General features: G+C 39.6%; 1 protein-coding gene across 3 annotated transcripts in view; it reads left to right on the top strand.

Moving 5' to 3' along the window:
- Positions 1-12788, top strand: part of COP1 (COP1 E3 ubiquitin ligase) — a 134916-nt gene that overhangs the window by 30574 nt on the left and 91554 nt on the right. For all 3 annotated transcript variants that reach the window (XR_003259314.2, XM_026101024.2, XM_026101025.2), the window contains exons 9-11: positions 3124-3181; positions 6715-6829; positions 10443-10578. Coding sequence is in view for 2 of the 3 variants with exons in the window: in XM_026101024.2 (XP_025956809.2) it covers positions 3124-3181; positions 6715-6829; positions 10443-10578 (309 nt within the window). In the remaining variant the exon portion in view is untranslated. The remainder of the gene's footprint in view (positions 1-3123; positions 3182-6714; positions 6830-10442; positions 10579-12788) is intronic.

Here is a 12788-nt window from a genome sequence, read left to right as displayed (position 1 = left end):
TTGTCAACATTAAATGTTCTGGAGAATATCTCAGATTGTAACTTTGATTCCCCCTTGGAAAAAGTACTACAGAAGAATTGACACGAGCTTTAAAATTGGCTGACTTTTCTAGTTGTACGTTAACTGAAATATTTAATCTGCAGAGTGTTTTTTAGAGATTTGGAGAACCAAGAATGAAATACAAACCTATTTGGAGATAACTTCATTTCCATGATAAAATGTTATTAAAATTGCAGAGACTCTTAAACTTCCCACTGAATTAAAATGGTGTACTTAAATTGTTAACATGCTTAACACCCTGCTAATGAACTGTAATTGTAAAATGTTACTAATGTGGTTCACAAGTATTACAGTGCTATCATAGTCCCATGCTGAGATGGGGGGAAAAAAAAAAGAAAAAGAAAACCTCTTTAGCCTTTGATTTTAAAGTTCAAGAAGATAGAGTACTTTGGAATTTGCAGTTTTTATCTGGTCTCCAGTGGCTTACCCTTATTCATCTACTTCCTCTAAATTACAGGCTTGCTTTGTGAATTCTCTGCTTTTTCGCATGTTTGTATTTTTTCCCCAGCATGAACTTCTTCAAAATGTGAAATTACTAGGTGTTCTCATTCTTTGCCCTCATCTTCCTTCATAAGCTCTTTAGCAAAACACAAATATGGCTATCATATGCAATACATGCTCTGCTTCAAGAAACAAGTGTTTTCTCTTTTGTGCTTGTATGTTGCATGATGAAATATTAAATTGGGTAATAGTACAGCACTTGTTTACAGGATTATAGGCTGCAGGGTTTGTGTACTAAATAGAGAACAAGAAGGGAAGAATAGGGAAGAGAACAAATAGTTCTGTTTAGGGTTTTCTGAACAGCCGCATGTGCTATTCTTGCTATCAGTAAATGGCACAAGCAGGAGATACAAGTAAGCATCTTTGTGATTAAATATCCAAGCAGTAATTACAATAACAAACTGCCATCCTAGTAGGAGGTCCTGGGGAAGGATTCTGATTTACAAATGAGTTGCTTGGTAACTTTGATTCAGTTACTGAAATCCTAAGCTCCTTCCCTGCCAGTATTCTAACCCCCTCACCCTGTGCCCCAGCCTGGTAGCAGTGTAACAGATGCAATTTTTAGTCCATAAGCTGCTGCATTGTTTTGTTGTTTTTGTTCCAGATTTTTTAAATATGCCATATTACTGTAGCTGAATTTCCTAATTGCAGTTACTGTAAAAAGCTTTATGAAAAGAATACAGAGGAGAGTTTTTGTAATTTTCTGATTATTTGCTTCCCCTTTTTTAAAAAGGAAAACATTCAAGCATATGCCAGTTAGCTACAGGCACTGCACAGAAATGTTTTTCAATTTGTATTCTGGTTAGGGAAATGACGTCCGTACATCACCAGACAACCTGCAGCAAAACGAGACTAGACGCTATAAGTCTGTGTGTTCTGCTGTTAATTGCCACTGTACCTGTCTCTAGTAATGGAGTACTTTTTCATTGCTTTCCAGCCGTGCATCTTACTCATGCTGTTCCCGGCAGGATCTGCTGTACGTGTTTCATTATTCCGTGTGGCCACACTCTAATTTAAAGTTCATTGTCCCTGACCATGCTTAAAACAGCACTGCTGTTACTTCCACTGCAATAGCTAGCAGCAAATAATGATTTTTATCTCTTAAATTTTCTTTGTTGCTTTTCTCCTATGTATAACAGGACCCTAATCAATCTAATCTTAAAAGTTAACCCCTAGTATTTTCAAATTGTCTCTCATTGTCTTCAGTTTATACTTGCTTCTACCTACAGCAGAGCTTTAAAACATCTAGAAAAATACTTAAGCACTGATACCACCCTTCCGTCCTTCTAGACTTCGGGGTACCCTGACTAGCATTTCAGCCACACCACTTGTCTTACTGGAACGTCAAGTCCGCTCATCAGTTCTGGCAAACATTACACAAACACCAGTTGGTACAATTCTGTCTTGCCAAGACCTATAACAATGTTTTGGCAGCTTTTTAAGGAAACCTTTAGCTTTCCCAAGGAATACTTAAGTCTAAGGCCACCTTGTAAGTAAAACTGATGAAGATGAAACTGGATAGTTTTTCTGTCCAAGCCAAAGGACAAAGCAGAAGCGAGTTAAAGGATAAAGGTTTTTAGGCACAAATCATGATGATATTTGCAATATGTGTTTTCAGTAGTTAGTAAAATGGTGTTCTTGTGTATTAACCTTTACGTGTCCTAAAAGTTTTAGGTGTTTGAGTGATAAGGTGTTATAATTTGGCTCCAGTGTTTTATTGGGATGGCTAAATGTTTTGCCATATGTGCAGAAATACCAAACCACCTGTTCTTCTGTTTGTATCAGTAAATCCTTTTGCAGTTTTGGGAGATAACATAAATCTTTTGAGTTTGCACATGTTTTTAAAATACTGATTTAAAGTATGTTACATCATTGTAAATGACAGCTATATAACTATACACAGCTTAGCATTTTCTAGCACTGTATTTAAATAGGGTAAAGTAGTAGCTTGTATGAAAACCAAACATAAGGAAAACTGGAAGAATGTAATAGAAATATTCTTGAAATATTCCGGCTGGCAGCATCTCTTGAATTTAATTCTGAACTTCATTATTTGTATCCAGGTTTTGCATGTATTCAGAGGTGTCTGGAATAGCAGCATTCTTCATAAGCTGGTTTCTCTAGCTTTTTTCTCACGGCTGTCTCTAATGCCATGACATTAAACTTTTTTTTGGAAGGGAACTGGGGTGGGAAAAATGTTATTTGCAAAATGTCTTCCCCTGCATATTTCATATAAAGAATAGGGTTTTGCAATTTAATTGGAAATTATTAGATTGCACTAACACACCAATTGTGTGACAGTATGCAAAAATTTCTTGTACTTGGAGAGGACCAACATTCTGCTCTGAAGTCCCTGTATTAAAAAAGGGGAGGGGGGGACCCAAACAGCACTTCGCTCCCCTTTCCCTCCCAGACAACCAGCCTTGTCTTTTGTGTCTCTAAAATGAATTTCAAAGGCAAGTATGGTGTTGGATGTAAAGGGGAAAAAAAACAAGTAGGCTGGAAATGATAAAGGATGATTGTACAGTGATTTAAGCAGACTATTTCTTTTGATTTTTGCAGTAGTATTATTGATTCCACGGAGTACAGCCAGCCTCCAGGCTTCAGTGGCAGTTCTCAGGTAAGGTAATGCATATATGTCTGTGCACAGAGGGATAAGTGAGAGGGAATGTGAAGGTTGGGGAGAGGGTGGGCACAACATAGTCCAACTCCAGGATACCAGTCAAGTCGACTCTTCTGTAGGAATGACTGTGCGTGCTTATGAATGTTGACATTGATGCGATCAAAGAAAACCCGTGTAATATGTTTAGACATGTGACTTAATTCCCAAAGCTAACTCTTTCAGAGGAAAGGGGATTTTTTTTTTTAAGAGGCCTCTCTAAAGAAGGGAGGGGTAAGTTTTGATGTTTCATTTCTTCTCCTGAGTGAGTGGCATTTGAGGAGAAAGTACATCTCTGACACTTTGCATTGACTTGAATAGCTTTGGATTAGTTTAACATTTAAAAACAAGAAACATTTGTTCTGCAAACATACAGTTGTCTTGAAGTGTGTCAGTGTGAGAGCCTTACAGACAGTATTAAGGATTCATATAGCTTAGGGTAGCAAGTTCAGTACATAGTGAAACTGCTTGGCAGGCAGCCTTCAAACTTGGTCTGATCTGCAGGGCCTCCTGAATGACAAACAGCACTGCTGCAGGACTACAGCTCAGGGTGGTTCAGCTGGGTTATGAACATGGCAGTGGTATCCAGCTCACAGCTTCAGAAAGGTTTAATGGTTTTGAGTTAGGTAACCTGTTGGTTGCATGCTAACTAGGGTCTTTGGCACTCTCTGGTAGTGGGCCGTCCTCTGCACAACAAAGCATTAAGCAAACAATTAGTAAGTTAACAAAAAGTGCTGTTGGATCTTGCTTAACAGAGTAACTGATTTAAAGAAAATACATACATTCTGGACTGACACTTGTGCATGCAGGTGTCTTGTTCTGCAGCTCATTGCAGTTCATTGTTTTGCAATGAATTGGTAATTGGAAACTTCCCTTTGTTAGTTTATGAAAAATGTTTGTCATTACTGCTACTGTGGTCTTTGGGTTTAGCTTGAACAAAGAGTTAAAGCTTTGCCTGATTTTAAAGGGTGTGTAAAACTTGGGTGGAGATTATATGTTCAGAACTCTGATATGGTATGGTGTGTGTTTGGTCTCCATTGATATTACTTGTCTTCATACTTTAACTTTGCCTTTGAAATAAAAAGAAATAGCATATTGTAATAGTAAGCACACAAAACAACCTCGACTTTTTAGTCACTTTGTATGACAGGCTTATTTGCATGAGAATCTTTTTTTGTCCTTAAGAGTGCAAGATCTACACTCTAGTGCAAATTTGCTAATTAAACTTTAGTGTATTTTTGGGTGGGGAATTAAGAGAACTCTTGAAGTTAAGAAACATTTAGTTCAAAGATGGTCCCATTTCAACAAGACTCTGCAGTGGAAAATAGTGCTAAGAATATAAACTCAATTGCATTCTCTTAATTGTCAGTCATGGTAAGAAATCTTACATTGGGCACTGCTGGCAGTAAGCTATACTAGAATGAATAGCATAGCTTTCTTTCATGGTATAATTAGTTTTGCATTGCTTACAAATGTAGGAACATGTTCTTAGGGAAGGATTTGTGTATCACAATCCTACAGGACAATTTTTCTCTCAATTTGAGATTCAGAAGTAAATAGTGGAAAAATCACATAGGCCCTTAGGAATTTTGCAAGTAGTGTTTAGTTGTAAGACCTTCCTCTTCTGCTAGAAGGAGCTTGTATATAGCTATGAAGCTTTTGTCTGGTTTTTAAGAGTATTCTTTAGGGCAGCTAGTAGAATTCAGACAGCAAAATAACTTGCTAACACAGTAATCCTAACGAATGTCCTCAACTAGAACAGCTGAAGTAGGCTTCTTGGGTCTTATGATATAGTGAGCATTGAATAAAAAGCACTTGGGTGTTTTTTCTGTCCTTTCCCTTATTTCTCACTCCTTTTTCCCCATTACTGCTTAACAAGTAGTGAGGGAGCAGCCTTCTTTACTTACAAGCTCAATACATGTTTTGTACAAGTGTGAGCAGTTTAAAATACTTAGCTGCCCAGCATCTGATCAAGATGGGCTAATACAGACTGTCTCTCAGCATAGCTGAGCTGCTGTGTGCCAGTTAGAGACCTGCTCCAGTGGAATTTTCCTCTCAAGTTAAAGTAGGTGTGCTTAGCAGGAAAACTACTTAAAATGATTGGTTCCTTCTCAGTGTGGGCTGGAACCAGCTAGCAGATCAGTCTCAAGACAAACTGCCCCCAATACAATGGGCAATATAACCCAAGTCTGAATCTGAAGTGATTGCCCCTGATACTTTCAGTCGTCTTGAGCCCTAATCACTTACAATGTGTTGTGCGAGGCTGCAGCACTTGCAGGCTGGTGTGCAGAACTAATACAAAGATGCTACAAAACGGTTCCATTAAATAGTCCGTAAAACTGAAGTTCTAGAAATTCATAGTTTAAAAAACACTGAGGTAGAAGTACCTTCCAGGGTTCTAGATGTATGTTGAGGTTGGGGTTGCTTTCGGGATGAAACAAGTTATCTAGAGCTTAAGGGCAATCAGCATGAAGCTGAAATCCTAAGAGTCACGATGTCAGTACATAGCCAGGGGCCTTCCACAGTAAGTTGTGTTTGGGGGTTTCATTGCTTGCAGTTTGCTTCCCCCCCTCCCCGTAATGTTAGATTACTATTAATATTGTTTATAAGCTGAATTTCAGTGGGGCATGAGCCTCTAAACTTAGTTTAATCCTGTTCTTGTTGGCCACCTTGATGGTTGTAATGTAAGGGCAGCCCATTCTTCTGCGTGGATTGAGAGGGAATCGTAATCGTTCGTGGTGCGTGCCGAGTGTGTGCTGTTAGTGCTGTTGAATGGCACTCTGGACCTCATCCACTCAGGAGGTTCTTGTTGCATGTTTTGTATGTGATCAGGGACGTTATTAATCATTCTGTAGGGAATCCATGAGGGAAGGCTTGTTAATTCTTTAATTCCATGAAGTTTCCCCGTTAGGTCTGAAGATGCAATATGTGAGAATTAAAAAATAAGCTAAAACAAGGTGTTCTTCATGCTGCTTGCTGTAGGGGAGTTTGTTTCTTTTCCTGTCTAGTGATACAAACAAGAAGTATCGTATTTTCTGTTTTACTTCAGGAGGAGAGCTTGCTGATACCATTTCAATGCTTTGCTGCTTCTCCTTCTCACTGTTACTGCTTATATGGGCTGGGAAGTACTTTTTATGATGAGTTTCATAGATTTCAGTGCAATCATCCTTTCAACTTGATGGTGTCTTAGTCTGCTCCTGCTTCTTGCAGTTGCTAGTTGTCTGTTCTGTGCGTGAGGCCAAAACCTGTAAATCTGCAGAGATTCAGCAAACAAGCTGTTTAAAAGCAGCTTTTCTTGTTTATAGAGAGAGGGTAGAACGTGAAACCCTAAGAATAACTGTATATAGTAGGAAGATCATCTTTATCATTATCTTAGACTTTTGACCCTCTACAAATAACATATGAATTGTTTATAATTTGCTAAAATCTGTTGAAATAGAACACAGGCCTGGCTTTACATTTCTGAAGAGGTGTGTTCTCTGTTCTCCATTCAGACCAAAAAACAACCATGGTATAATAGCACGCTAGCCTCAAGACGGAAGAGGCTCACGGCTCATTTTGAGGACCTAGAGCAGTGCTATTTTTCCACAAGGATGACACGTGTCTCAGGTGAGTTCCTCTTGCGTGGTGATCAGCTTCCGAGTGCTCTAAAAGATAACTTCAGAACAGGCTCACTTTTGAGAGAACAGCTTTTGCTTTTTCCCTGTGCAAGTGGTTCCTATAGGAATGTTACAATGTTTGTTTATGCATGTTACTCAAACCATCCTTTTTTTTTCTTGACCAGTCTTTGAGGTTTCTAAATGTAGAAAATGTAATCCTGTCATTTAGGAGGGACACATTGTAATCCTGTACTGTGAAGGGCATAACCATAATAAACAATTGCACTGATGCTTGTTCTAAAGATGCAAATGCTTGAAACCAGTGGTTGGGTAATCTTTCTGCTAGATGTAGTATAAATGCAGTAGTTAAACACTGCTATCAAAAGACTATGGAGATGTAAACATAAATGGGCAAATTCTGACCTATTTAATGTGCAGTAGGTATTAACCTCTTATGAACTTTCACAACTTGGAGGTTATCCTGTATGTTGTCTAGGTTGTGGGTCTTTGTTAACAAATGGCTTACAGAAGTATAGAAGCCGGGTGTGCAGCAGTGATCTCAAGCTCGTGTGCCCCATGGGGCACACCTTAGATTTAAGACTTGTTTTGTGGAATTAGAAGCTGTTTTCATGATTGCCTAGACTGCCTCATGCATAATTGAGTAACAGCAGCTAGAGTGATTGTTACATAGTAGATAGATGGTTCCTGATTATATGACAAGTTTCTTTAAGAAATGAGCAGGTCAAATGAATGCCTCTTGAGGGAGGAGGAGGTTGCTCTAGTGCCCTGGGGCAGAAACATGCTTTGGGGAGAAGGCTTTAGGCGATGGGCTGTGGCAGGCAAGAGGTTTGCAGCACAGAACCGTGAGCTATAGCTCATGCAAAGGGTGACAGACTGCAGTGAGGAGCCGGGAGCAGCCAGCCAGCACTCAGGGGATGGGAGAAACTTCCTAGGGACGAGAGGGAACCACGCAGGGGTTACTGAGGTAGTGTCTTAATAGCCAGGCCTGGAAGTCAAGTCTCAGGACACAGACATCAGTAGGAGAGCTGGAGTAGAAACACTCTTCCCCACCCCCACCCCCCTTTTTTTTCTCGCCATGAGTTTCGTTTGTTTGCATTTTACCTGTTTTTAAAAAGGTAGGTTTGATAATTTTGGAATCCAAGTAAAACTTGGCCTTTTTGAACTTGAGGGCTGTGAAGTGTTTTTTGGGAAGCATGCTGAGGTAGAAGGTGTAGGCATATCTACCTCAGCACAGCAGCTGACTCCAGGTCTCATCAAGCGCAGCAAAATTATTTTAACAAAGAATGTAGCATGTTGAAAGGTGCCTTAGTAGCTGGAAAATCAGAGAAGCCAGTTGTATGTGACCTGCCAGTTTTCTGGAAGGTGCTAATAAGTGCTTGGCAGACTACAGTGCTTCACAGATCATACTGTGATGTTTTCACACAGTGCTATCTTTGTGATACTTTAGCATAAACACATTTATGTAATACTTTTATTAACCAAGAATATCAAATTGGACTCTTCCCAGCATTCCCTTATGGAAGACCTCTTTCTTCATGATTGGAACTACAAATATGAACCTGATGAAACTAAACTTTTTATTTATTTGTATGGATCAGCTGCACTAAAGGTGGAGGATTTGCAAGTGCAGTTTTTCCTAAATAAGGAATAACCTGCGATATTTAATTAGGTTTTCCTCTCTTTAAGAGTTATTCCTGCTTTTTGACACACTTTAAATAGGATTTAATGTGCGTATAAAGCTTTCTGCAAGAGACGCCTGTGACTGTTCTAATAGGAAGCGGAGAAGTAATATAACCGTAATTAAGAAATGGCCTTGCACTTTGACAGGAAAAAATGTCTTGAGAAATAACGTTCCATTTTCCAGGCGTGGATATAGAATAAATTATAGAAAGACTGTACGCTTGATCTCTAAACAAGGGAAATGGAAGAGTAGCAGCTATTTGCTCTTACTCAAGTGTCAGAGGCAGAAGCAGTCTTTGAAAAGTACTGACTGATGTTTACCTACCGTCTCCTCCTCAAGCTGGTTCCTGCAGCAGTCAGGTGCTGACGATTTTAATGTAGAGCAGTACTTTGTTCATTTCATGCCTTTTAATCCATCAGATAAGAGCGATGTATATGCTAGTACCCTTAAACATCCTAATTACTAGGCTTCACCTTTCCTTTATAAAATCAAACATTAAATAGCATTGAAGGGGCACTTCAAAATACTGTACAATTGTAGATCAAGCCTGTTAGTCCTGAGGGAAAGGAATTACTGAGGCACAGAAAGTGTCTGTTCCTTCTGTGCTTTCCCACAAGCAGTCACTGCTGTACTCTCCTGTTCCACCTTAACCTTCCGCTTTTGCTCTCTTTTTACCCTAGTATTTCCAGATCTCTAAGCTGAGCTTTGTCTTTTCCTTTCACTACTGATAAGTAACTTTTCACCAGCACATGGAGTTTGTGATCTGCACTGCGTGAGTGAGTAGCGTGCATTGCTCTGCTGCCGCAGACTACCTTGGCAAATACCGTGGTTTAAGAGAAGGCAAGGTGTACGACAGTGTGACTCAGCACCCCGGGCCGCTTGTGAACTGAGCTGCGGCGCGTTACATCTGTGAGAGTTACTGGAGCCGATAGTTAGCTCTTTTGCATTGTGTCGGTGCAAAAAGGCAAAGCAAACGTGTGAGTGTTAGACGAAAAAAGGGCAAATTCCTGCAAATCCTGGGGGTCGTTACGATGCCTGAGGACTCTACCTAATGCTTGACTGTCAATACATGACCATCTTAGGAAGGCTGGTTTGTCCATGTGGTGCTGCTGTAAGTTTGGTTTTTTTCCCTTATTTGGGAAATGTTAAAGTTAAAATGATTTAAATAAAATTCTGTTCATACACAGGAAACGTGAGGAATGGGGAATGATTTTAGCTGTCTATGCTGCAATTTAATTTTAACTTTTTTAGTAAATGGTTCCATTTTCCACAGAATATTTATCATTACTTTTCAAGCTGGCTCAGTTTCACCTTGTCTGCAGAAGGTCATAATTTTCACAAAACTTATAGCACCGGGAGTCTTCTAGTTTCATGCTTGTCTCCCTTCTCCAGCCCTGAAACAACTCTCCCTTAGCTCTATTGCTTTTGGAGTAAGAAGAGAAATATTTCCTCTAGAAGTATTTTGAATGTAATTGACACCAAATGGAGGCATATTGTAACCCAAATACAGGGAAAGGAATATATTTTCATCTCCATAGAATATTAGACATTCTCAAAATGCATTTTGATACGCTTAAAGGCTTTCTGTTAATAATTTTTCTGGCCCATGAGCTCTGCACTTGCATAAAATAAGTGAGCTGCTTTACCTGGAAAGCTATATTTTGATCTCTAGGCAGGTCTTTAACACAGTAGCTTGAACCAGCCTTGTATTGGAAGGACTTAATTTATGCTCTGAAACATTCCCTGCCTTCAGTGAATGCTAGAAGTGAAAGAAGGAATAAAGTTTTTGACCAAGAAACCTCCCCAATACCGAGCAGAGGTAGTGTCATGTGAGCACTTGCACCTTGATGATTCTTGTTTTTGTTATTGAGCTTATTTATCATCTTTTTCTGTCCTCATCAATTCTGCTGCCTCTCCCTAGATGACAGCAGAACCACAAGCCAACTGGATGAATTTCAGGAGTGTCTATCCAAGTTCACGCGCTACAACTCTGTCCGACCCCTGGCAACACTGTCCTACGCTAGTGACCTCTACAATGGTTCCAGCATAGTATCCAGGTAAGAAATATTATGAATTTGACAATGCATCTCGTGAGGAGATATAAGCTGCTGAGGCAGAGTTAATAACTTGTATTAAACAAGATGTGGTCTGTACCTATGTAACACTTTGCAGTGGTTTCCCCAAAATAATTTTGTAAATATGTGATTATCATTGATCAGTGAAAACACTTAGCTACCACAGTAGGAAATTTTCTTCCAGATGGTGTCAGTCAGGACTGAATCCAGAACCTTTGAGATGCTGGTGAATATCAAGTAGCCTTGATATGATAAATGTGAAGCCTATAATAGACTCTGTCTTTGTGTTAGTACAGTTGCATCTTAAGTGATGTAGGTCTAGTGTTTTAAAAAACATCCATTTTGCTTGGAATTTATAGTTTTCCCTAAACATACGTGGTGTTGGTTTAAATGTTGGTGGATCTAGTCATTGTGGTGAGAATAAATAGTGGAGTTTGTAATTGCAATTGCTTGAACTTTGCTAAGTGGTGGAAGCTCTGTTTACAATGCCGAATGCTGCTGAGGGTGTGGTTGCGGTAAAACCAACTGAATGGCTCTGCTGTTGGCAAAGAAACTCTGCACCCCCTGCCATGGGTCACGGTCAAGTCCTTTGCACCACTGCTGAAGCTCATTGGAGCCTGCCATGCACCAGTTCAGACATTTAAACTGGTAAAATGCTATTGACTGTCTTTTAACAGAATGAATTTCTTCTGGTTTAGTTCCATGAACCTGCTCCCTGAGGGATCAGGCCGAAGAGAGCACATGGGATAGGGAGAGGCTGGGGCTAGCCAGCAGCCCTAACCTTAAACTGGTTTCAGCAGCTGTGGAAGCATACCCTGGAGGATTTAATTAGTCTGTGGTAGCCTGTTCAGAACTGGTGGTGGTGGTGGGAAAAATGATGCAACATGCTAATTGAAATCTTTTCCACATGTTGTATATGCAGGAACCAGTAGCTTCTTATATAAATTTGTGAGGTGTGCGCATATGTTAGTGCTCACAATAACCTTGAGAGAGAGAGAAGTAGTAGTATTCCCATTTTATATTTTGGAACGATGAGATCCAAAGTAGCAATACCTGATGTCTTGAAAGAAACATATACAGGATGAAATAATGTTTTGAACTTGTTTTTTGAGTCTTGGCCTAATGCCCTAAGAAGGGACTGTTCAGATGGTGACAGAACAGCTTGGGTATTGTTGAAAGCCCCCCAAAAACTTGCACTGTGTGAAAAAATTGAAGCATATGTAGCATGAAATACATGCTTTTTTTAAAAGCAGCATTGATTCCTTAACTACTGCAATATGTAGCTGGAATGTATAATGTCCGAATTAATCGCAGAGGTCAGAACACAATAATCATTGATCTGACGTATGTTTAACCTGCACTGATTGGGTTCACACTGGCTGCAATGAAATGCAGATGGGAATCTCGCCGCAATGTAGACAAACTTCCTTAGCTACCAAGTTCAGCATAGATTGGATTTTGCTCTTTTGCCCTTTCTCTTCTCCGTGACATTCTGCAAGAGCAGCATTTTTGTGGTATTTGGTTAGAAAATGCTGGAAAGGCAGTAAATCTCACTCCCATTTTGAAGGCATTAGAGTAAGATTCTTGGGTGAAATATACATTTGAAAAGTATGTGTGTTGTTGCTAAAATGAAGATATTTGGGGGCCTTCCTCCAAGCCAGTGCTAGTAACAGTAGTTATTTAATGTTAAATGCATTTAACCAAGAAATATCTTGGCTTACAATTAATCTTCTCCCCTGCCTGTACTTTCTATTTATCTTTGGGTTTTTAGTATGAGCTGAGTAAGACTGTTCGTGTTTGAGCATGTCCTTAAGTGCTTTGGTAAAGCAGGGCCGCTAAATGTGCTGCTGGTGTAGCTCCCGTTAGCTTTTGGCTATCCAAATGGTTCCTTTAAAGTTCTGAATCTGTTAATCAAGAGTTTTTGTATATTATATGGTGGCCAACACGCTTCTGGTGTTCACCACTCTTCTTCAGCCAAATTAGTAGGCTCAAGTTCAGAGAGACTCTATGAATCTAATGAACTGCCAGCACTGAGACACATTTAAGGTAATAAAAACAACTTTTAGGTGCCCACAGATGGACCAGGTTAATTATCAGGGGCTTTAAAAAGCTTTCTTGGTGAGAGAAATGGAGTGAAAAGTCTTATGTTTTTTCTAGTCTACTGCACCGTAGTCCTGAACTTGTTCATGGGG

Source organism: Dromaius novaehollandiae, chromosome 8, assembly GCF_036370855.1.
Source record: "Dromaius novaehollandiae isolate bDroNov1 chromosome 8, bDroNov1.hap1, whole genome shotgun sequence".
NCBI lineage: Eukaryota > Metazoa > Chordata > Aves > Casuariiformes > Dromaiidae > Dromaius > Dromaius novaehollandiae.
This window is presented reverse-complemented; position numbering and strand designations above follow the sequence as displayed.